Genomic DNA, 26,135 nt, shown 5'->3' with positions numbered 1-26,135 from the left:
GATTTCAGGAGCACATCTCCTTACAGAAGGCTTATCTGTATTTGCAGTTATATGTAAACATGTTACACAAAAAATGCGATTTGATTACTACATGGTAATTTCCTGTAACTCTTAAAGAGATACTTGGCTGTTAATGATTAAACGCAATTCTTATTCCTAGCAGCCATAACTGTTTTCTTTCCTTAAGCAACTTTTCTCATAAAGAAATGGAATTGAATGCTGTATCAGAAGACTGAATACTTAAGGAAAACATTTAAATTCACGGGAATTTCATTAAAACAACAATAATTGCTATAAGACACCTAGACAAACCCAATCCGAATATCCAACAGTTAGGTGGGGTGGGGTTAAAAAAGGCAACTCTATGTCTGAATGTCTGAAGGTCCAAAATATCAGTATTCTATTTTCAGGATAGAAGACTTTTAGGTTTCATCCAAAGTTATGAACCTAAATTTTCTGTATTACCTCTTCTCCTTATTTTGGGTGTTGAATCTTCATCAAATAAATATTCCTTATACTGAAATAGTTACTACTTAAAATAAACATTTGGTAAGAAGAAATTATGAATTTCCCAAATGACTTTTTAAGATGACTTGGGTTTCAAATTCAGAAATTCTAATTCCTATAATTAATATAGTGGATGCAAACAGCAACAAAAAATATTTATTTTTTTGGTATATAAAGTAGTATATGCACATTATAAACACTTCAAAAACTTCAGAAAAATATAATAAAAATAAAAATTATCCTGTCCCTTCACCTGTTGATATTTTAGTGTATATACTTTAATTTATATATATATATATATATATATATATATATATATATATATATATATATAATATACACATATACAGTCTTCTAAAAATAATTATAGTAAAAAAATATTTTATATCACATTTCTGTTAATAATTTTTGGGGTATTACTTTTCCGTGTCAATAATTATCGCTCCATAGGGCACCTGGGTGGCTCAGCAGGTTAAGCATCCGACTCTTGATTTTGGCTCAGGTCATGATTTCAGGGCTCACTGACAGGGCAGAGCCTGCTTAGGATTCTCTTTCTCCCTCTCTCTCTGCCCCCCCCCCCCCATTTGCACTTGTGCTCTCTGTCTCTCTCTCAAACCAAAGAAATAAACTTAAAAAATAATTATGACTCTCCATACTCATTATTTAATGGCCTCATAGTCTATTCCATTACACTGAAGTACCTTAAAAATACAACTGGCTCTCCGTTCATAGTCCAAAATTATAAACAATTTAAATACCTATTGTAAATCACATTTCAATGAACATCTTGAATATATTCCTTCTAGGTAATGTTCTTAAGGTAACAGTTCTATTTAATTCTAATTGAAAATGGTTTGCTATATAACACTATAGTTCCTGACAGTTACTACTCTTAGGAATGCTAAAGGGAGAAGTACAGCTTAAGTCCAAGAGAGTAGCTAGCATGTATGTTTTTTAACTACCTGAAAATTAAATCACCTTTTAATGAAAATTCTATTTTGAAATTATGTGAATTTTGCCATAGAAAAAGTACTACATTAAAGTAGTACATTAAAGTACTATATAGAGATAAAAGAATTAATGGGAACAACAACCAAAGTAACTACCCATATAAACCAGGGAAATAAAGTGATTAAAACCTTGGGAAGTGAAGAGAGTACTCATTAAAATATTTGTGTATTACCAAACACAAAAAAGATCAGACGTTGTTTAGGTTCCTCTCTGAAGACTACCCCCCACCCCTTGCTTTCCAGTAATAAAAAGTTTTGATATTATACATCAGAGGTGGGCCTCATACACATTATACACTACGATTTTTGTTCACTTTTCTTGGGAACATTAGGTTAGGTCAGTGACCCATTACAGGAGTGTTTTGTGTCTGTTTGTCAAGGTGTGGGCCAAACTCTCTCCTATACATTAAATGGTTATTACTAACTTGGAAATAAGGCAAAGAGGGGTGCTTCACAGGATTCGGGAAGAGTCAGAGCTGACAATGATTCTGAACTTAGTGTGCAGATAAGTAAAAGGATTCAAACGTAAAGATAACACATTCACTGAAAAGTACCCTATTCACTGTGATGTTGATATTTTAATCCAGGTATAAATGACTATACTCTGATGTCACTTTGCCACACATACAATTGAAGAGAATAATTTAAAATGGATACAGATGCCTTTTTAAAAGGAGGATCCTGAACTTTCTTGATGCAAATAAGAATTCTAACTGGAAGTTTTAGATCTTCACACATAGCCTGGAGCTGTCCTCCATAGTTTCTCGTGTGTGTGTGTGTGTGTGTGTGTGTGTGTGTGTGTGTTTTATTTCAATATTCAAAATTCTGTTTAAACTCTATTCAGGTTGTTCATCTGTCACCGAGACTAATAGCTAACGTTTATTAAATATTCTCCTTACACCAGGTACTATGTTAACTCCTTATTCATGTAATTGTCAAAATAACCCTATGTCTGGTTATGGTCTCTATTTTCCAAATGAGAAACCAAAACCTTAGATATATGACCCACTCAACCAAGTTCTCACAATTTATAAGTGGCTAAGGAAGGACTTAAACTCAGGTCTGCTGGCCTCCATGCTCTGAACCAATGCCTCTTTCCCTTTTTCCTTTTGCCTGAAGTATCTTTTCCATCATTATTATATGTGCAAATTCCATCTACCCTACAAGGCTCAGCTAAAATGCTACATCCTTCATGAAACCTGCCTTGAATTCAGCCTCTTTAAAATCTCTTATCACACATCACTAGAGAATTATTCTAACACAAAATAAATGAATTCTGTTCAAAACAACGTAGCTTTATGTGTTACCTGCCTAATTATAATGTGTGAAATTAAAAGTAGGGTCATTTCCAGCAAATATTTCCTGAAGTACAAAAGGTGTTTATAGGCAGATTAGAAGTTCTATCTTTCCTTAAAGTCATTAATGTCACCTTCTTGACTGACAAATACTTAGCAAGCATTTGCAAGTGACTTATGCTTACTGGACATTGTCTGCATAACAATAAATTGTCATGATCACTGCCCTCTTTGAGCTTACAATCTAAAACAGATGTCATGTTGTAAACAAACATAAAAAAAGATAAAGGTGTTTACATACAACTGTTTCAACAATTGAGATATACTACATGCATGAAATGTTTATGTTATATGCCAGTCACAGTGCAAGCATTGTGTGTGTGTGTGTGTGTGTGTGTGTGTGTGCGTGCACATGCACATGCAGAAGACTGAAATGTCATATACAGGGTCAAGATAAGGATTTTTCAAATTCAGGTTTTGTCTATGTAAAAAAGAGGGCAGCAGCTTACATCTGTGCAACTAGGACTTTATTAGAAGAATACAGATGTCAATCACCACAGACTAACCACTGTACACATGTGAACCAGATGCTTCCATGTAAAATAACCCAGGGTGTTTCACAGATGAATCACTGAAAACGTAATTACACATCAGTCCTAGTTTATTAGTAACAGGTCCACTTATGTGGAAGCCATATGGTACTATCCATCCTGAAGTAGTGGAAAATACAAAAATGCGTACTTTGAGATCTTCAAATATAAACTCTTCTGTTGGTTTGCTGTATTACTCTTGCGGCAAGGTAAGTGGTGACTGTATGTGTTCAGTCAAATGCCTTTGGGACAGAGGTCCATTGCTGCCTCTTACTACTGAAGACTGGGTCAATAAAGTTTATATTCTATCCTTTCCCCTTCAAAGGATCTTACTTCAACAAAAAATAAAATGTTTTAGGGACCATACAACTTTTTTTTTTTTAATTTTTTTGTTAACGTTTATTTATTTTTGAGACAGAGATCGACAGAGCATGAACGGGGGAGGGTCAGAGAGAGAGGGAAACACAGAATCTGAAACGGGCTCCAGGCTCTGAGCTGTCAGCACAGAGCCCAACGCGGGGCTTGAACTCACGAGCCGCGAGATTATGACCTGAGCCGAAGTCGGACGCTTAACCGACTGAGCCACCCAGGCGCCCCAGGGACCATACAACTCTTATATATCTAATTAATGACTGTCAGGGTAAATATTTACAAAACCTAGAATGTATGCTGAGCACTAAAGTATTACCAATGTTTTCTCTTGCATACAATTTAATGTTGATTCGATATATATGCATTCACTGCAGATAAACAAAGCCCATATAAAAGTTGTCAGAAAGCATCTAAGTTTTACAACATCGATTCTCTGAGCTCCAAGGGTCACTAGTCTGCGTTTCATAAAGCTGTCTACCTATTTACATAATCAATTTGCTTGTTTTCCTCACGTGTCGGACAAATAGCAATGAAACTCTTCAGTGAAGAGCAAAGCCCTTTAAGAGGAGATTAAATTTTTGCTTCAAAGAGACTCTTTAAAACAAAAAAAAATAAGCACACCAAAGACTACTTCTCTGAAGCACTTTAGTTAGGAAACTATACCAGGAGGGCACACAGCATCAATGGTGTCTAGATTACCATTAGAAAACCTCAAGGTTTTCTTTTGTTTACTCTTTGACCACAGGGGCAAAAATGTCCTTGGCAGGTTGATTTGCTGTCTTCCCCTTTCTCTCCAGTCTTAAAGTGTTTTTTTTTCAATTATTTAAACAAATTTTATTTAATATTTTATGTATATAATATTTGTATAACATATAAATACACATAAATTATAAAGCATAATAGTAAGTCTGACTCCTGCAGTGCTACTACTTAAGAAGACAAAATTACCAATACGGTTACACCCAACATGCTCCACTCTCGAACCTTCTCTCTTTGCCTCCCCATAAGGTATAATTCTATCCTACGTTGCGCATTAATCATTTCTTTGCCTTAAAAAGGAAAGTTATATTACACATATACATATTCCTAACTAACATTTTGTTTAAATGCTGCTTTCTTATGAGGGGATGGAGAACTATTTATCATGCTACTGGAAGTCAAAAGAAAGCTGGAGTAGCCATACTTATATCAGACAAACTAGACTTTAAATTAAAGGCTGTAACAAGAGATAAAGAAGGGCATTATATAATAATTACAGGGTCTATCCATCAAGAAGAACTAACAATTATAAATGTCTATGCGCCAAATACGGGAGCCCCGAAATACACAAAACAATTACTCACAAACATAAGCAACCTTATTGATAAGAATGTGGTAATTGCAGGGGACTTTAACACTCCACTTACAGAAATGGATAGATCATCTAGACACATGGTCAATAAAGAAACAAGGGCCCTGAATGATACATTGGATCAGATGGACTTGACTGATATATTTAGAACTCTGCATCCCAAAGCAACAGAATATACTTCCTTCTCGAGTGCAAATGGAACATCCTCCAAGATAGGTCACATACTGGGTCACAAAACAGCCCTTCATAAGTATACAAGAAGTGAGATCATACCATGCATGCTTTCGGACCACAATGCTATGAAGCTTGAAATCAAACACAGGAAAAAGTCTGGAAAACCTCCAAAAGCATGGAGGTTAAAGAACACCCTACTAACGAATGAGTGGGTCAACCAGGCAATTAGAGAAGAAATTAAACAATATATGCAAACAAACGAAAATGAAAATACAACAATCCAAACGCTTTGGGATGCAGCAAAGGCAGTCCTGAGAGGAAAATACATTGCAATCCAGGCCTATCTCAAGAAACAAGAAAAATCCAAATACAAAATCTAACAGCACACCTAAAGGAAAGAGAAGCAGAACAGCAAAGACAGCCTAAACCCAGCAGAAGAAGAGAAATAATAAATATCAGAGCAGAAATAAACAATATAGAATCTAAAAAAACTGTAGACCAGATCAATGAAACCAAGAGTTGGTTTTTTGAAAAAATAAACAAAATTGATAAACCTCTAGCCAGGCTTCTCAAAAAGAAAAGGGAGATGACCCAAATAGATAAAATCATGAATGAAAATGGAATTATTACAACCAATCCCTCAGAGATACAAGCAATTATCAGGGAACACTATGAAAAATTATATGCCAACAAACTGGACAACCTGGAAGAAATGGACAAATTCCTAAACACCCACACTCTTCCAAAACTCAATCAGGAGGAAATAGAAAGCTTGAACAGACCCATAACCAGCGAAGAAATTGAATCAGTCATCAAAAATCTCCCAACAAATAAGAGTCCAGGACCAGATGGCTTCCCAAGGGAGTTCTACCAGACGTTTAAAGCAGAGATAATACCTATCCTTCTCAAGCTATTCCAAGAAATAGAAAGGGAAGGAAAACTTCCAGACTCATTCTACGAAGCCAATATTACTTTGATTCCTAAACCAGACAGAGACCCAGTAAAAAAAGAGAACTACAGGCCAATGTCCCTGATGAATATGGATGCAAAAATTCTCATTAAGATACTAACAAATTGAATTCAACAGCATATAAAAAGAATTATTCACCATGATCAAGTGGGATTCATTCCAGGGATGCAGGGTTGGTTCAACATTCGCAAATCGATCAACGTGATACATCACATTATTAAAAAAAAAGATACGAACCATATGATCCTGTCAATCGATGCAGAAAAGGCATTTGACAAAATTCAGCATCCTTTCTTAATAAAAACCCTCGAGAAAGTCGGGATAAAAGGAACATACTTAAACATCATAAAAGCCATTTATGAAAAGCCCACAGCTAACATCATCCTCAATAGGGAAAAACAGAGCTTTTTCCCTGAGATCAGGAACACGACAGCGATGTCCACTCTCACCGCTGTTGTTTAACATATTGTTGCAAATTCTAGCATGAGCAATCAGACAACAAAAGGAAATCAAAGGCATCAAAATTGGCAAAGATGAAGTCAAGCTTTCACTTTTTGCAGATGACATAATCTTATACATGGAAAATCCGATAGACTCCACCAAAAGTCTGCTAGAACTGATACATGAATTCAGCAAAGTTGCAGGATACAAAATCAATGTACAGAAATCAGTTGCATTCTTATATACTAATAATTAAGCAGCAGAAAGACAAATAAAGAAACTGATCCCATTCACAATTGCACCAAGAAGCATAAAATACCTAGGGATAAATCTAACCAAAGATGTAAAAGATCTGTATGCTGGAAACTATAGAAAGCTTATGAACGAAATTGAAGAAGATATAAAGAAATGGAAAAACATTCCGTGCTCATGGATTGGAAGAATAAATATTGTCAAAATGTCAATACTACTCAAAGCTATCTACACATTCAATGCAATCCCAATCAAAATTGCACCAGCCTTCTTCTTGAAGCTAGAACAAGCAATCCTAAAATTCATACGGAACCACAAAAGGCCCCGAATATCCAAAGTAATTTTGAAGAAGACCAAAGCAGGAGGCATCACAATCCCAGACTTTAGCCTCTACTACAAAGCTGTAATCATCAAGACAGCATGGTATTGGCACAAAAACAGACACACAGACCAATAGAATAGAATAGAATAGAAACCCCAGAACTAGACCCACAAATGTATGGCCAACTAATCTTTGACAAAGCAGGAAAGAACATCCAATGGGAAACAGACAGTCTCTTTAACAAATGGTGCTGGTAGAACTGGACAGCAACATGCAGAAGGTTGAAACTAGACCACTTTCTCACACCATTCACAAAAATAAACTCAAAATGGATAAAGGACCTGAATGTGAGACAGGAAACCATCAAAACCCTAGAGGAGAAAGCAGGAAAAGACCTCTCTGACCTCAGTTGTAGCAATTTCTTACTTGACACATCCCCCAGGGCAAGGGAATTAAAAGCAAAAATGAACTACTGGGACCTCATGAAGAAAAAAAGCTTCTGCACAGCAAAGGAAACAACCAACAAAACTAAAAGGCAACCAACGGAATGGGAAAAGATATTTGCAAATGACATATCAGACAAAGGGCTAGTATCCAAAATCTATAAAGAGCTCACCAAACTCCACACCCGAAAAACAAATAACCCAGTGAAGAAATGGGCAGAAAACATGAATAGACACTTCTCTAAAGAAGACATCCGGATGGCCAACAGGCACATGAAGAGATGTTCAATGTCGCTCCTCATCAGGGAAATACAAATCAAAACCACACTCAGATATCACCTCACGCCAGTCAGAGTGGCCAAAATGAACAAATCGGGAGACTATAGATGCTGGAGAGGATGTGGAGAAACGGGAACCCTCTTGCACTGTTGGTGGGAATGCAAACTGGTGCAGCCACTCTGGAAAACAGTGTGGAGGTTCCTCAAGAAATTAAAAATAGACCTACCCTATGACCCAGCATAGCACTGCTAGGAATTTGCCCAAGGGATACAGGAGTACTGATGCATAGGGGCACTTGTACCCCAATGTTTATCGGAGCACTCTCAACAATAGCCCAATTATGGAAAGAGCCTAAATGTCCATCAACTGATGAATGGATAAAGAAATTGTGGTTTATATACACAATGGAATACTACGTGGCAATGAGAAAGAATGAAATACAGCCCTTTGTAGCAACACGGATGGAACTGGAGAGTGTGATGCTAAGTGAAATAAGCCATACAGAGAAAGACAGATACCATATGTGTTCACTCTTATGTGGATCCTGAGAAACTTAACAGAAACCCATGGGGGAGGGGAAGGGAAAAAAAAAAAAAAGAGGTTAGAGTGGAAGAGAGCCAAAGCATAAGAGACTCTTAAAAACTGAGAACAAACTGAGGGTTGATGGGGGGTGGGAGGGAGGGGAGGGTGGGTGATGGGTATTGAGGAGGGCACCTTTTGGGATGAGCACTGGTTGTTGTATGGAAACCAATTTGACAATAAATTTCAAAAAAATAAAATAAAATCAGGAAGCAAAAAATATATATATAAAAAAATAAATGCTTTCTTTTTAAGTTTTATAAAAACAAAATCACACTATATCTAGCCTTCTATGACTTGAATCTTTTATTCAACATTAAGTAACTATGATTCATCTATCTCATTTATATTCTCTGCTGTGAAAAATTATATTTTGTGATTTTATATGCCTAAGTACATATTATATAAAATACTATATACATACATACACATATATGTATAAAACACAAACAACACTGCTATGAACAGTCTTATATAAAATGTTTAGAGCACATATACCAGACTTTCTCTTCGGTAATATGCCGAGGATTTGGACTTTGGGGTCATTCTGTGCATGAATGTTTCAGTTGTTGTTGTTTTTAAAAACAACAATGCCAAATAGTTTTTCGAAGGGTTTGAACTCATTTCTACTACCATTAGCAATGTTTATGGTTCCTGTTGATCAATTCTTCTTCAAAATTTGATACTGTCAGAATTTTACATTTTTGCTCAAACAATATTTATTGGTATCTCTGTAGCATTTTTGTTAAAGCTTACTCTTGGGGCTCCTGGGTGGCTCAGTCAGTTAAGCATACAAATTTGGCTCAGGTCATGATCCTGCAATTTGTGGGTTCAAGCCCCACATCAGGCTCTCTGCTGTCAGTGCAGAGCTTCCTTCAGATCCTCTGTCTCCCTCTCTTTGCCCTTCCTCTGCTTGTGCATGCTCTCTCCCTCTCTCATTTAAAAAAAAAAAAAAATGCACCGGTAGATTTAGTTTTCTTAATGCTGTTCAGGATTTTTACACCTATGTTCAGGAATAAGATTGGTTTGTAATATTCTTTGCCAAACTCCTGCTCTTTGGGAGAAGATTTTAGAATCGAGGTTATGTTACCTTATAGAATAAGTAGGGAGTGTTTTCCCATTTACTCTGCCAAAAATGTTTGATAATAACCTGTTTAAAATAACCTGTTCTTTGAAAAACCTGAGGACTTGCCTCCAGAGTGGATTTGTGTTTATTTCTACTGAGAGCAAGGGGGGGTGTAGTACCCAATGGTACTCGGGGTTGAAGGTAGTCTTCCAGTGACTGTGCTTAATCAGCATTTTTATCTCAGGACAGCCCTACTTTTGGGTTTGTTTACTTCTCATAGCAAAGTGCCTGCTTTGGCTTTAGCTTATTGTTGCTTTGCTATTAATTCTTTCTCATAGCTTTAAATTCATTTTTGTGTGTACTAGAAAAAATACATATACTTCTAATTTATGTAGCATTTTCTTGTATTTTAGCAGAAGCGTTCCTCTAAGTGTCCAGCTTGTCATATTGTCAGACGGATTCAGTGGTTTGGATTTAATAAGAAGTAGTATTTTGTCACGTTTGGAGTCAGATAAGGCTAGGTTAAAATCTTGGATCTGTCACTTTAGTGATCACATGATTTTGAGGAAGTCTGAATTTTTGAGCCTATTTCTTATTTAAGATGGGGATACTAACTTCTACTCTTATGGCTATTCAAAAGTATATAACAAAACATAACTGACATTTACTGAACTTGAGTGCCAGACACTGTTATAAGTATTTAGAGATATTAATCCATTCAATCTCATAATGGCCCTATGCGATAGAGATTATCATCTCCTTTACACATTTGTATAAAACTAGAGAATGTTAAGTAACTTGCCTGAGGTTATAAAACTAATAAGCAGAGGAGATGGGATTCAGACTTAAAGTCTGGCTCTGCTGTTAAAAAATACTATGTTACGATTTACAGCACTAAGTCCTTTCAGTTATGTAAAATGTCTACCAAAGTACCTGGCACATAGTAAGTGCTTTTAAATAATAGCTATTTTAATAATAATAACATAATTATCAATAGTGAAAGAATTTATAAGGTAAGTAGATAAATGTAATATATCTACACCTGGAGTATGCTCATTAAAAACAATGAAACAGTGACACAGTTCTGCATGGAAGAATCTTAAGGGCATTATGCTACAAGAAAGAAGTTAGATTCAAAATGGCTACAAACTATATGATTTGATATAACATCATAAAGAAAACTATTGGGACAGATCAGCAGTTGCCAGGTCTGGGAGTGGGAAGACTAGACTGACTGGGAACAGGCATGAAGAACCTTTCCCGGGAAGACAGAAATAGCCTGATTATATGTTTGCCAAAAGTCACAGAAGTATACACTTAAGAATCTCGAATTTTATTTATCTCCATGAACAAAACAAATAAAAAATAGGAAGCAATCTTTCCCCTGAAAGAGTATTTTCCAGCTATATTCATGAACTTTTGTCTTTGATTAACCTACAGAATTATGCTAATAATTTCTAAAATCTACTGATTTTAAAAATACAGTGTATTATTAATTATGAAATATATAGATCCATGGAACAGTGCTAAGAGTTCCTTACCAATCCTGTGGGAATGGAGGGAAGCAATTAAGGAAGAGGGCTTGCTAGTTTCAAACTATCAAGGGATGCTTACTTAAGATACTTCTTTAGATTTTCTATTTCTTTCTATACTCTTTAAGAATTGGATTACAACATGCTTTCTGGCAAGAATTACAAGCTATATGACAAAAAGAAATGTAAGTGCATAGTACTAAAAACTCACATTATGCAAAGACAAAATTACACTTGTCAGAGCAAAACTTCAAGAAATAAACTGTACTATAGTTCAAAATGGAAGAGTGGAAAATGTGATGTTAGTAAAATATATAGATCCAAAATGGATTTTTGTATAAAGAGTATGAAATGTGAAATCATTCAAACTTGGTTAGAAGGATTATTTAATTTTTTTCAGTTATCCTTAAAAAATTAGAGACAGATTCTATAATGAAGAATAACTAAATAAAATGAAATTTGGCGAAAAACTTCCTATTAGTAATAAGAGAATCTGGCTGAAGGCAGGCAGAGTTACAATTCCTAAAAGCACAATATGGTCAAATACATGATAGCTTGGATTATGAGGCAGAAACATTTCCAGTCTCACTACAAAAGGGCAATGTTGACTTTGGAATTCAGTCACAGTAGGGAATAGAATAGGAAAGGTATGTACACCAAAAAAAAGACTCTTCTGCTCTACATTGTTCTAAGAAGCAACTTCAGTAAAAAATCACTTAACAGGTTCCCACTCCATCTGTGAAAGTAGCAGGAAGTAAAAAAGATCTCATTCTACATGATTGCCCAAGACTCAGACAATCTTCTGAGTTCCCAATGAGTTTATTTTCAAATGATTTTTTTATCTGCTTTTTACAAGACTGTGTTTGTTTTTTAATTTAGATGGTGATAATAGCTGTATTACTAGGTCAGTCAAAATCTTTACTAAGGTGACTACCTAATGTCAAAAATGTCCCAACCTTAGGGAAGTCTTATAGCTAATTAAGAGCATATTCTTTCCTTTTTAGAATAATTAAAACTGCATTTTCTTTCTTCCACATGCATGTGCATGTGCACACACACACACACACACGCACACACACACACACACACACACCTACACACAGAGCTGCAGAAATAAAAAAAAAAAAAAAGCCAGTCCCAACTTATGTACTTAAAAAAAAAGCAATGATGCAGACATTCGACCATTTACCTCCTATCTTGTTAGGTTGAAGCAAGGATAAGATTTGTTGAAATTCTAAATAAATTAACACGGTATCCCAAGTACAATTGTGACTTTTGCAAAATTCCCACTGGTATACTGGCTGATTAAACTGGTAGTTACTTTTCAGTCTAATTTTCCTATTATTGTCAGGGCTGACAAACAGAAGTAATTCATTGTCTAGAGACTAGCAGACCAAAAAATTTTGGAATGACTGAACTTCCCAGGCTTAGGCTGGCATGGGTAAAAACCAGGAAGACAGTGACAGCATAGAACTATATTTTTTGTTAACAAAATAGTTAAAGGACACAGCTTATTAAAAAAAAAAAACTTGAAAATTAATAGTGAGGCATACATTACCAAAGTACATTAAGTATTTGGCTATCTGATTAGAAAACAAAGAGAAACATATATTTTTAAGATAGTCATAGAAGTCTTCAGTTTTACAATAAAATGAGAAGTAGAAATTATAAATTATTTAAAAGAAATCTTTCTGTAAGTGAATATTACATATGTATTGTTCCTATGGGTGACTATACTATTCTATCAGTAATTTTTATAGGTATCCACTGATATACACAGGGTCAAACAGAAACTAGGCTTACAGGAGTAATGAGAGAGAGATTTTCCCAAACTATGGGCCATCCATCGTTTAAGCATAATTACTGTGTGTGAATAAAATATTTTTAAAAGTTTTATCAATAGGAAAGGTTTCCTGAACCACTCATAAAAACAAGCAGAATATTGCCATTTGTGTAATGAATTCAAATCTCCCTCTCAGTTTCATGTCTATTTGCATTAATAGCCAAGTTTTTTAGACTGTACTGGAAGCAATTATCTCAGAAAACGCTCTGTCAAAATAATACATGAAGTGAGACCTCCCTGACTGGCTGAGTTTGCAAAACTATTTTTTTTTTATTTTTTTAAAGTTTTTTTCATTTTTCAGAGACCGACACAGCGTGGGCGGGGGAGGGTCAGAGAGAGGGAGACACAGAATCCAAAGCAGGCTCCAGGCTCTGAGCTGTCAGCATGGAACCTGATGCAGGGCTCCAGCTCACGGAAGGCGAGATCATGACCTGAGCTGAAGTCGGACGCTCAACCGACTAAACCACCCAGGCGCCCGCAAAACTATTTTTAACTGGAGTGTAGACAGACCTCATTCAACAAACTGTGTTTGGGCCAGAGGCCAGGAGGGTCTGAGGAGGGGGTGTGAGCTGCATGGCTCTCAGGTGAGCTGGAGACGCTGAGCAAGTGTCTCAGGGAGCAAGTGTTGGGCTTCCATAGGAAGCTTAATGAATATGGCTAAAACATCATTTAAACACTTATTCCCTGGTGCTTTGGGAAGTGCCAGTATTTGGCCTCTTCCTTACAGACCTGAAGTTTGATAATGCCTAATGTTGTGAAAAGTGTAGGAATGAACTTCTCAGTATCTAGTCATCAGTTAATCCAGTTTCTTGGCTCTAGGAAAAGAACTTAAAGCAATAGCTCTACCTTTTTTACTTTTACTTTTATTGTGATCCCTGGATAATCAAACTGTCCTTTATATTACAACTTATTTGTCTTTCCCTCTTTGTTCTCACAGCCAAATCACTGAGAGCTGATGCACACCATAGTAAGTCTCCATTTGGCATATAACAGCTTTTCTTTATTATTTTCTCTTAAATATCCAAATCAACTTTGCAAACAGATTTCAAAACTCATCCAAATTCTGTCCAGTCAGCAAAATTTCTAGGCCCCAAACAGTATCAGATGTTTTGTTCAGCGCCCTTCCTACTTCTACTGTTTAATTTTGACAAGAGAACACAGACAAATAACCTCTCTGTATTTTTCAATTGGCCAAAACTTTTAGGCAAAGCTCTTACTAATCCAAATAAAATGGAAAAAGAGAAGAGAAATATTTTTTATTAAAACTGTTGATTTGAGGGGCTGGTAATTATTTGTATAACTAGAATAAATGATCTCTCTTTCCCCAACTGACTAAACTATGGCACTGTTGAGATCTTCTAATCAAAATTTCTATGTGATAATTTCTCTCAGCTATTTTCAATGTCAGGAAATAATAATTACTCTTTACTTCTAGAATTGCAATATTCTTTTACCTTATTTTAGTAGATATGATATTACTCTTTTCAAGAATGCTTCATAGCCCTATACTCTTTTTTCTCAAACACTCTTATTTAAAAAAACTGAATATTTCAATTAGAGTTGTCATATTAGTTTCAGATGTACAACACAGTGGTACAACGATGTTAATAAACACAATGCCCACCATGATAAGTGTAGTTACCATCTGCCACCCAACAATATTACAGAATTACTGACTATATTCCCCATGCTGTATTTTTTCATCCCTGCGACTTACTTATGTCTTGTATTCTTCTTTGATAAACATAACAAGTCAAATTTAAAACACCAATGAAAATGATTTTAGGGCTTAATATTTCCTGAGATAGAATATACATTTCAAAGTACAGTTTTGTATTAGAAAACTCACCACACTTTTTGTTTCTGCATTTTTGCACTCTCTTGTTTGAAAAACACTTATTTTTACTTCAAGCCTCAGTTCACATCTTTTAAGTAGCTTTACAGAACCCGAGCTGCCAGAGTTAATGCTCCACCCCCACCCCAGCACTCCCCCTTCCTTTCCTGCATACCTCTGATGGGGCTCTCACTGCACCATAATTATTAGTTTTTGCATGTGTCTCTTTCACTAAATGTTGAGTACTCCAGCATATCCATTTCCTATGGCTGCCACAACAAATTACTACAAACTTGGTGACTGAAAACAACACACATTTATTCTCTCACAGTTCTGGAGTCCAGAAGTCTGAAATAAGTATAACTGGGCCAAAATCAAAGGGTTCGCAGGGCTCAGTTCCTTCTATATGCACTACAGAAGAATCTTTTCCTTCTTCCAGTTCCTGGCGATTGCCATATTCCCTGCCCTGGAGTCACATCACTCCAATCACTGCCTCCATTATCACACTGTCTTCTCCTCTTATGTCTGTGTCAAATCGCTCTACACCTGCATCTTATATGGATACACATAATTGCATGTGGATTCACCTCAATACTCCAAAATAGTCCCAGGATATTCCCAGGCTGCTTAACTTGATCACATTTACAAAGTCTTTAACCATATATGTTAACATTCACATATTCCAGAGATTAGCACATGGACCTCTTAGGGGACAATTATCAAGGCTACCATACTTAGTGAGGAACAAGTATCTTATTCATGTTGACACCCTCAGTCCTTAGAATGGCAGAGAACAGAAGCTATAAGAATTGTAGATAAATATATACATAATTTCACTGAGGTTTTAAATGCTTATAAATTCACACAAAATTGTGAGTTTACAGTGTTCATTAGAATTTACTATTGAGAGGGGCGCCTGGGTGGCTCAGTTGGTTAAGCCTCCGACTTTGGCTCAGGTCATGATCTCGCGGTCCATGAGTTCAAGCCCCGCGTCGGGCTCTGTGCTGACAGCTCAGAGCCTGGAGCCCATTTCAGATACTGTGTCTCCCTCTCTCTCTGACCCTCTGCCGTTCATGCTCTGTCTCTCTCTGTCTCAAAAATAAAAATAAACTGGGGCCCCTGGGTGGCTCAGTCGGTTAAGCATCCGACTTCGGCTCAGGTCATGATCTCACGGTCCGTGAGTTCGAGCCCTGCATCGGGCTCTGTGCTGACAGCTCAGAGCCTGGAGCCTGTTTCAGATTCTGTGTCTCCCTCTCTCTGACCCTCCCCCGTTCATGCTCTGTCTCTCTCTGTCTCAAAAATAAATAAACGTTAAAAAATAAATAAATAAATAAATAAATAAATAAATAAATAGATAGATAGATAAAAATAAACGTTAAAAAAATTAAAAAAAGGGGCGCCTGGGTGGCGCAGTCGGTTAAGCGTCCGACTTCAGCCAGGTCACGATCTCGCGGTCCGTGAGTTCAAGCCCCGCGTCGGGCTCTGGGCTGATGGCTCGGAGCCTGGAGCCTGTTTCCGATTCTGTGTCTCCCTCTCTCTCTGCCCCTCCCCCGTTCATGCTCTGTCTCTCTCTGTCCCAAAAAAAATAAATAAATAAAAAACAAATAAAAAGCGTTGAAAAAAAAAATTAAAAAAAAAAAAAAGAATTTACTATTGAGAAAAACTGACTAGAGGCTTTAACAGGATAATCGTAATGTTTTTAGTGGCCATATATAGTGAATAACTAAATTTGTTTTATAATTGGGTTCTCATTTAACACCTAACAATATTCAAGAATTACACAGACATCAAATAAGAAAAAATTCTCCACCTAGCACAATTTACAATTAAGTAATTCTTAGGTGTGAAAGTGTAGAATGTAAAATAAGAAACAGCTTATGAGTACAAGCTCATTATTTTTCCAATTAGAAATATAATTCACATATTTGCAATTACTAGCTTTAAAAGGGTTGTTTTATTTAAAAATCATAGATACTAGATAATGAAATATTCACTAACTCATAGAAATCAACTGGACCTCTCAAAGATGAAATATAAATCCCTCTGGAGAGGGTCTAGCTGGTTTCCTGGTCTTTGTACCATTTTGGTGTGACTTAATCAGGGTAATGAGGGACAGTATCACAACACATTACTTCTCTGCAGCTTGATCATGGGTAATAAATGGCTTGGCAGAGGCCACTCTTTGGGGAACACTGTATCTCTGCAATTATATTATGTTCCTTCCCTGTATTCTGCAATTCCAGTTAATGCTATGGAATAAGCTCTCTATGCCTGTGCCTGTAAGATAGACAAATCTAACTCACCTGTATGCTTTGTTTTATGATATATCAATTTGTTGGTAAGTTGGTTCTCCCAACATTGACACTAATTTGGAAAAAAAAAAAAAAAGTTAACATATTAACCTTATTAATAAATATTTGCTGTGGCTTAATAAAATATACAAGGCTACCAAGAAAATAATTTAATCTAAGTTTTTTATCTTCATAACAACAAATGCTTCCATGAGGGAGAGAGATCTAGAAGCTCTGAAAACACGTATTGCCAAAACAGTTGGAGATTTTCCTGATGCATTCTATGTCACTCCAAATGATCTGATGAAATTTGTGGCAAATTTTGCAATAGCAAAAAATTGAAGTGAAACTAATATATTTTTATTACAGTCATAATGCTCAAAACTATTAATTATTGAATATTGAAACAATGCTGTCTACTGAAAGCTCTTATCATCTACGTTGTGTAAATAACTATTTCTATCAATTTTGGGTACAGAGAATCTAAACTACTACACATAACAATTTCACTTAGAATTAGAACTTTTTTTGTGCAATCAAATGGTTTTCTCTCACTAGACCATATATTACCTTAAAAAGGTGTTAAAGAATAATCATGAAAGTAGAGGAAAACATTACTTTTATACCTTTATTAGAACAAGGGGTAGGATTTACTTATCTAATAGTTTTTTTTTTTTTAACTGGTGTCTAGCATGTGCTATGATTATGATTTCTTCTTTTTTAAGTCTTATTTAAGTAATCTTTAAACTCAACATAGGGCTCAAACTCACAACCCTGAGATCAGAAGCCTCATGCTCTCCCAACTAAGCCAGCCAGGCACCCTTTGATTATGCTTTTATTTTATTTTTTTGAGTTTATTTATTTTGAGAGAGAGTGAGCAGGGGAGGGGCCTAGAGATAAGGAGAGATAGAGAATCGCAAGGAGGCTCCACACTGCCAGAGCAGACCCTGATGCGGGGCTCAAACTCACAAACAGTGAGACCATGACCTGAGCTGAGATCAAGAGTTAAATGCTTAACCGACTGTGCCACCCAGGCACCCCTTATTATGCTTTTTAAAGGAATATGCATTTAAGTAACATTCACTAAGGGAAAAGCCTATGGTTTTAGGAGATATTTGAGATTTTGCAAAAGGGAAGTATCTAGAGTATGGATGTGATTAAACAATAATTAAATAATATTGATGGGGAAGACAATTTTCTTTAGGGCTATATATTTGCCTGAACATAAAATGTCTAGCAACTCTTAAAATTTTTATAAATGTTTATTTATTTTTGAGACACAGAGTATGAGTGGGGGAGTGGCAGACAGAGAGGGAGACAAAGAATCCAAAGCAGGCTCCAGGCTCAGAACTGTCAGCACAGAACCCGACATGGGGCTTGAACCCACTAACCACGAGATCATGACCTGAGCCGAAGTTGGACACTTAACCAACTTCGCCACCTAGGGGCCCCAACAACTCTTTACTCATAAAGGTATTTGTGACAATTAAATAAAACAAAAAAAATTACTCTCATTATGAAACATATGTCAGTGAAAAAAGAGACAAAATAAATTGGTACATAGTATTTTAGAAAATGAAACGTTCTGTGGAGAACAATTTTAAAAAGGAAGTAGACTGGGAGTAGGATGGGATTATGATATTGAATAGTGTGATCAAACATGGTGAAGTCTAAAGGTGAGCAAAGGTGTGAAGAAGGGAGCAAACCAACACCTAAAGGAAGAGCATTCTGCAGGACTACTACTCTTGTGTTTGAAGAACAGGCAGGAGTCTGGTGTGGTTGGAACTGAGTGAGCACAGAGAGAAAAGTGGGTGAGCTCAGAGAGATAAATGAGCAGACAGGTAAAAAGTCCAGCATCAATATCCTATAGCAGTAGACTGATTACATGTATCATGGGAAAGCTGTACAACAAGATACTGTGGAGCCATTACCGAGAATGTGTTGATATTAAAAGAACTCAATGGATGGGGTAAGTGCTCTGCATATGCTCTGATTCCATTTTGTACATGAATATGTGATCTTTACACCAGGAAAATGCCGTTTCCAAAAGGACACCTAAGAACCAATTAATAGCAATAATCTTTAGACAGAAGGTAAGGGGGTGTATGAGACAGGCTTTTATTTTTCATTTTATACTGTCCTGTACTATCTTTTTAAACCATCTCTCTATATAAATTGTACTTTAAAAAGACAAGAAAGAGAGCGGCTTGTATATCTGTGGCATGGTGTCTTTTCAGTCAAACCTCATCAGCAGTTGATGAAAGCGTTGCCTTTTGCCCTTTAGATGCCATTTCAGCATCATGAAATAAACGTTGCAAGTTTTGTTTCCTAACTTCCTTTCTCAGAGCTTATCCCAGTGATCTTACTAAGTCATAACAACTTCACGAGAAAAATTAGTTCCTCAATTTGAGCCTCCTAGCTACTTAGCAACTACATCAACCTTAGCACTTTCCTCCCCATAACTTCCCTACACTGACTCAGGTAGCAACCAGTCAGAATCACTCATGTGACTATATTCCCTCCTGCCTCCACCCTGCACATAAGTTGTGTCCTCCCTCATCCAGAAATGCATTTCCTACTCTTCTCAGAGAAACAGTCTCTTCTTTCAAAACTCTCTTCCCAAATGAAGAATCCGAATTCATTTCCAACTTACTTTTATCATTTAGAACTTTCAAACATACTTTAACCTATATTAACCATATGCACATAGTAGATACATTTTCCATTAACCATACATTCTCTGTCAGAACAGAGACCAAGTTTTTCCTTTCTTTGGTATTATCCCATCTTGACCTTATATGATGCTCCGCAAACAACAGGTGTTCTATCCACGTTGTTGCATTAACAGACTTAATTTTATTAACTCCTATTGCTTAAACAGTAATTCTATAAAAACATAGGGAATGATGGAGCCAAGAACAGTCTCTAAGTAACCTCAAAAGCTTTGTGGTATATTCTGTAGATTTTTCTGCTTGCCTTTCTGGGTTAAATTTTCACTAGTGTAAAAACTGCGAAGCTAAAAACTCGCTTCTGTAAAATTGGTTGAGGTATCCGGAAAGTGAAAAGGCAGCAAAGAACATTTTCTTGACTCATTTTATTGTTTTCCTCCCTCCTCTGACAGCAAGCAATGTTTTAATGGAGAATAAAAGGCTTTTCTAAGCAGAGTCTTTTGCCTATTTTTCAGCTTGTTGTCTGTCAAGAGGCAGCTGTTCTAGTTGTAACAGAGGAGATGCCAGAATCCATATTATTATGGCCATTCACCAATTCTGAGGCTGTCATGTAGCAGAGTTTCCTGGCAACTGGCTTAGAGTTATGGTAGTAGCTTCTTGGGTTCTGATGGCTGCCTGAAGTCGATCATCCCTAGAGGCCCACTACAGCACAGTCCAGGCTTTCCGGTGACTTTATGAGCACCTAATGCCTTGTGTGTATTAATTTTCTGTGGTTAATGACAACAAGCTTTTTGCCTTTCACAACAGAAATTTATTCCCTTACAGTCTGGAGGCCACAAGTCTGAAATGAGTGTAAAGGGGCTCCAGCCAAGGTGCTAGCAGGGCGATTTTCCCTCTGGAAGCTCCAGACCCTATCTATTTCCTTGCTTTTTTCAGTGTCTAGGGCTGCATTTCTTTCATTCCTTGACTCATACCCCCTTCCTGTGTGGTCAAAGTCAGCAGCTTAGCATCTTTTCTCTCTGACTCTTCTTCCATCACATAGCCTCTTTGTCCTCTAAAATCGCCCTCTTCCTCCTTCTAATAAGGACACTTGCAACTGCTTATAGGTCTCATGTGGATGATCCAGGATAATTTCTGTATCTCCACACTCCTAATTTAATCACAACTGCAACATCTATTTGCCATATAAGGCAACATTCATAAGGCAAGGTTGTGACCTGGATATATCTTTGGAAATTATTCTTCAGCCTACTACACAACACCTTCCTTTCACCTGTCACCATATAAGGTAACATGTTCACAGGTTCCAGGTATTAGGAATACATACCTGTATTCCTACATGTACAAATATATACCTGTATTCCTACATGTACAAAATACATACATCATGGGAGGGGAGGGGTGCATTACTCTGCCAGCCATAGAGATACTTAGAATAAATGTGAAAACATGATAAAAAATAATGAGACTTCTAGTGCTGCTAGTTTTTCTTTATCACCTTCCCTACATCTGGCCCATCCTTCCCATTTAGCTTTAACTCTCGCTGCTTTCCTAAGTGAGCCTCCTGCTAGAGCCATTCAGGTCTCAACAAGTGACCACAGTAGAACATATATATAAAAGCCCCTGTTAGTTTGAAATATTTCATTTAAAAAATACAACTAGATATATATTTTGGAAGATATATATTAAATAAGAATCTTTTTTCTATTTGGTAAAGAATGTCCCAAATATTACAAGTACTTACATTTTTTTTTAGAACGGAAAGAGTCAATATTTTTCAACAGAGCTTTTGAATTAAGGACAAAAAATATGTTCAGAAGTATGGAGGACTTTTAGTATTGACCTTTCTAAGGAAACCAGGAAACTAGTTTGTAAATGCCAGTATCCATGTATTAAACAAGATTTTTCTTTTCTCCAAAATATAAATGGTTAAAACTGGCCTGTTTCTATAATATACTAACTTAATCTCATACACACATTTTCCATTAAAATATCCCACACCATGTGCCTATGCTTCTATCCATTCATCTATCCACAATATTTATGTCATAGCATTAAAAGAAATGGCCTCCTACAATAAGTTAATGCTTTCTTAGTAATACAACTACACAAGAATTTTGCACTAGACCCACATTTCATTTTATTGGTGAAACTCCCTTTTTTTACATGAACTTTTGTAGAAATCATCTAACAAACCAGAGAGTAAAAAGCTGAAATGCTGCAGAATGAGGGAGAAGATATAGGAGGAAGACCCTCTTATTTACCATCAGCTCTTTTGGTCCTCCAAAATACATTTAACAATTTTAGGGCTTCATGAAACATAGTGTGGAAAAGGGCAAGATATAATACACGTTAATAAGACACAGAGTATACTGCATGCTTCATAAAAACTTCCTTTACAGAAGTTGAATATAAGGTTCAATTATTTAGTATTAATTCTAAGTTATCTGATCTAGAATTTTCTATCTAGAATTCCATATGGTTGTAGACAGCCAATCTTATACAGTGTGTCACGTATACATAAGAGTCGTATACACAACCACAACATGCCTCCTGGCTTTCAGCTTACTTTTGAAGCGCTCCCTCTTCAACCTTCCCACTATGTCCTACACTACAACTAAAAAAGAACTGCTTTCTGTTCCTAAGCATAGTTTGTGTTTTCCTTTTTCTGTGTTTCTGAATCTGTCACTCTCTGTTAGGATTCTGCCTTGCCTTCACTGTTCACACATCCAGCCCTTTATCACATTGGTATAAAGCTTCCTGATAGTCATGATTGAGTATGATCTCCGTCCCAGTCTATGATACTCTGTTTATGATTAAAACAATTAAAACAATTAAAAACACTCCATAGTTTTTTTAAGACATTCTATTTTGTCTTAAAAGTATGGGTTTTGTGCATTTGTTCATTCCTCAGCTAAAATAAATAAATAAATAAATTCAGGGAGTTACATTAGGGAGAGCTGGTAGCCCCTCAGCAGTGAATATAGTGTAAAATCTTCTATTTTTTACTTTAAAATTTTTTTAAACATTTATTTATTTTTGAGAGATAGAATATGAGCAGGGGAGGGGTAGAGTGAGAGGGAGACACGGAATCTGAAGCAGGCTACAGGCTCTGATCTGTCAGCACAGAGCCCGATGCGGGGCTCGAACTCACGGACCATGAGATCGTGACCTGAGCCGAAGTCGGATGCTTAACCGACTAAGCCACCCAGGCACACTGTAAAATCTTTTAAAATTGCTACAACTCTCTCCTGTCCCCAAACCCCAAACAACTGGCAGAAACAATGTATAACTACTTTTGAGAACAAATCAGTAAACATTACTAGTCTGGATTAATGAAATTAAAAATCAGAATTCTTTATCCAAATTCCTTGAACACTTTTAGAATTCTTCTATTAGCAACAAAGTGTGCTGGACTAAAATATTCTGGGAAAAAAAGTCTTATACCTCTTTTTAATATTTGGCCCGGGTGAGCCTAGAACAAATAACAAGGGGACAGGGAACAAAATTAAGCAGGCCATCCCTCTGGCATAGTAAAAGTCAGTATCCCAAGTAAAAGCAATTCTGACTACTTATTCCCACAAAAATAAGGTCTGACCAAAGAGTGAAACACTGAAGTATGTTAGAGAGTTACAAAATTTCCCTTCTTCCTTTCTCCCCTTATTTGGCATGTTCCGTTCTCTGTTCTGCATTTTATGCCTCGTGAGGGAAGAAAAGAGGCCACAAAGATGAGTAAGGGTTTCCAGCCTCTAACAGAGACACTGCCCCAGCTGAAGCACTTCAATGATGCAGATTGCTGTTGCCTAATCAGTCCTTTGAGGGAGGTGGGAGGGATACTGCCGCTGTGGCTTTGTTCCCATCACCCACAGTCCATCAATGCCATGTACTGCTTACTTAATCTGAAAATGCTAAACTACGCAAAGTATCAAACGACAACGGCTCGGAACTGGATCATCCCGCTTCCATGATACTGACACTCCCTGCTGACTATATAATTATTCTTGTTAACACAAAGTCTTAATCATTTGGCCCTAAAAAAAGTCGATCTTAAGAGTCTACAATCTTAAGAGATTTACCTGATTACTTGAAAGCTTTCATTAAGTTTGGCCCTGCTTTAAAACATAACTATCAAGTCTAACATGGAATTTAATAATGATCTGTGATTTCATGTACTGAAATGTTTTTCTTTCCAAGTCTAAAATGAGATGAACATAGAAATGACTACTTAATCTTGAGTAAATTTTAATGTGATGACAAATTCTATGGCTTTTAATAACTATTCACTTTCCTGCTTCTTAATCCTCATGCATATTTATTGATAGATATATATAAGCACTGATTACACATTTGCCCATATAGGCACTTGATGAGGACCACATGGTTTCTACTCTCTAGGAAGATGCAAACTTCAGAAGAAAATTCACTGGAATGTTCAGGTATAAAATTGGTATCAAGTGGTAAAACTGATTTGGGTTTGGTTTCTGGATGGCTGAACACTCATGAAAAATGATGTCACCTGAAAACTGCAAAACGCAATCTTCTACTTTCCTGACTTAATTAATAGAGGCCGCAGATCGAAATTGAACATCTCCTTTGGGTGATCATCCTGAGAATCGGTTCTCGTGTTATGATTCTGAAATTCCTTGGACGTTATTGTTATTTTTTAAATTCTTAAATATCATCTTTCTTTTAATTAATTCTGTCTCAATTTCTGATTATTGAGGCTGTGTATAATGAAGCTGTGGCTACAGCCAGGGAGCATAATATTCACAAGAAGTACCAAAGAGCAGGGTCAAGAGACTGGAGCTGAGAGTGTTCTGAGTAACCTAGACAACACCACTAGGCTGCTGCATCCATCCCCTGTTTTGTAAAGTGGCATCAGCGATAAATCCATGCTACATACTTCCCAAGACTACTGGAAGGGTAAAATAATGATAATGATGATAATGATATTAACAATATAAATATGTGGGAAAAAATAAGTAAAAGGAGGTTAATAGTTTAGTTTTGTAAATCAGAATAATATGCTACAGTATAGGCTCCTGTAGCCAAGTATTTGACAATTTTATTTGGATAGACATTTCCCAGTGAAACAGCTGAGAAAGTTGCTTTTGTACTGAGGCTAAATTATGATGAATCCCTCTTTGTAGAGCATATTGTTTAATGAACCCTTACACTTTGATGGTCTTGGGCAAATTTGGGTTAATTTCTCCAGAAAAACCAACTTTTAAAAACATATTTTTATATTAAACCAAAAACTATAATCAATCAAACATACTACACTATTCATTCTATTAAATTATAGACATGCATTCTTTTTTAAGTTCATTTATTTATTTATTTTTTTGAAGTTCATTTATTTATTTTGAGGGGCGGTGGAAAGAATCCCAATCCCAAGCAGGCTGTGTGCTGTCAGTGTGGAGCCTGATATGGGGCTCAATCCCACAAACCTGACCTGAGTTGATATTCTGACCTGAACTGGAATCAAGACTGGGACGTTTAACCAACTAAGTCACCCAGGTGCCCCAAGACATGCATGCCTTCTGAATATAATTTTCTGATTTCTTATTGTGAACTTACCTAGGAACATCTTGTATTGGTTATTTTCTAAAATATTCTTATACTGATAATTTTATGTTAAACAATTTATCAACTCATATTTGAGGATAGAGTATAGGCATATGATTTTAGTTATTAGCAACAATGTTTTATTGTTGTGGACATACACCATAACAATCGTGGTAGCAAAATCCATATTTGCACAGTCAATAATTTTTTTCCAGGATATGCTGAATTATAGAGTAATCCAATTTATACCATTTTGTTAGTTTTTGAAGAATACATGCACTTGACACAAAAATTTTAAAGGTACATAATAGTCCATAAGAAATAGATTCTACTTTCATCCTTACACCCTTAGCCAATAGTTTCCTCTAGGAACTAAGCAATGTTATCAATTTCTCGGCCATACTTTCAGAGATGATGCTAATGAAACGAGTTTTCATGCTTTCAGATCTATATTAAGTGCAATTTATGTGATAGGCCATAGTGTAGGACAGAATTTTTCAAAGAGTGTTCCCTCAGAGTCTAAGTCCTTTGAAATGTTCAGTTACCCAATACTTTTGGAAAATACAACATATTCCTAACTCCACTTAGAGATTCCAATTACTTACCTTAAGAACTCTGAGTTCTTCAGGTTGGGAATATGTCTAACTTTGTTTAACTTAGCATTTAAGCTTATTTTATCACAAAACACTTTCTTCCTCCTTACCCAAGCACACTAATAAGCAGCCTGTGAAATTAATTTATATTAGA

At 36.3% G+C, this 26,135-nt stretch overlaps 1 protein-coding gene across 16 annotated transcripts in view; it reads right to left on the bottom strand.

Annotated features, from left to right (window-relative positions):
• The window catches only part of XRCC4 (X-ray repair cross complementing 4), a 316,380-nt gene that overhangs the window by 109,673 nt on the left and 180,572 nt on the right, over positions 1-26,135 (bottom strand). The window contains exon 8 of one of the 16 annotated variants that reach the window (XM_042989531.1): positions 16,869-17,224. The exons of the other annotated variants lie outside the window; for them this stretch is intronic. Within the exon in view, the coding sequence (XP_042845465.1) occupies positions 17,188-17,224 (37 nt within the window). The 3' untranslated portion in view covers positions 16,869-17,187. Of the gene's footprint in view, positions 1-16,868; positions 17,225-26,135 lie in introns of those variants that run through there. 16 annotated transcript variants of the gene reach the window in all.

The sequence above is a fragment of the Panthera tigris genome, chromosome A1 (assembly GCF_018350195.1).
Source record: "Panthera tigris isolate Pti1 chromosome A1, P.tigris_Pti1_mat1.1, whole genome shotgun sequence".
In the NCBI taxonomy this organism is placed as follows: Eukaryota; Metazoa; Chordata; class Mammalia; order Carnivora; family Felidae; genus Panthera; species Panthera tigris.
The sequence above is the reverse complement of the archived record's forward strand: the minus strand, read 5'-3'. Positions and strand labels throughout refer to the sequence as shown.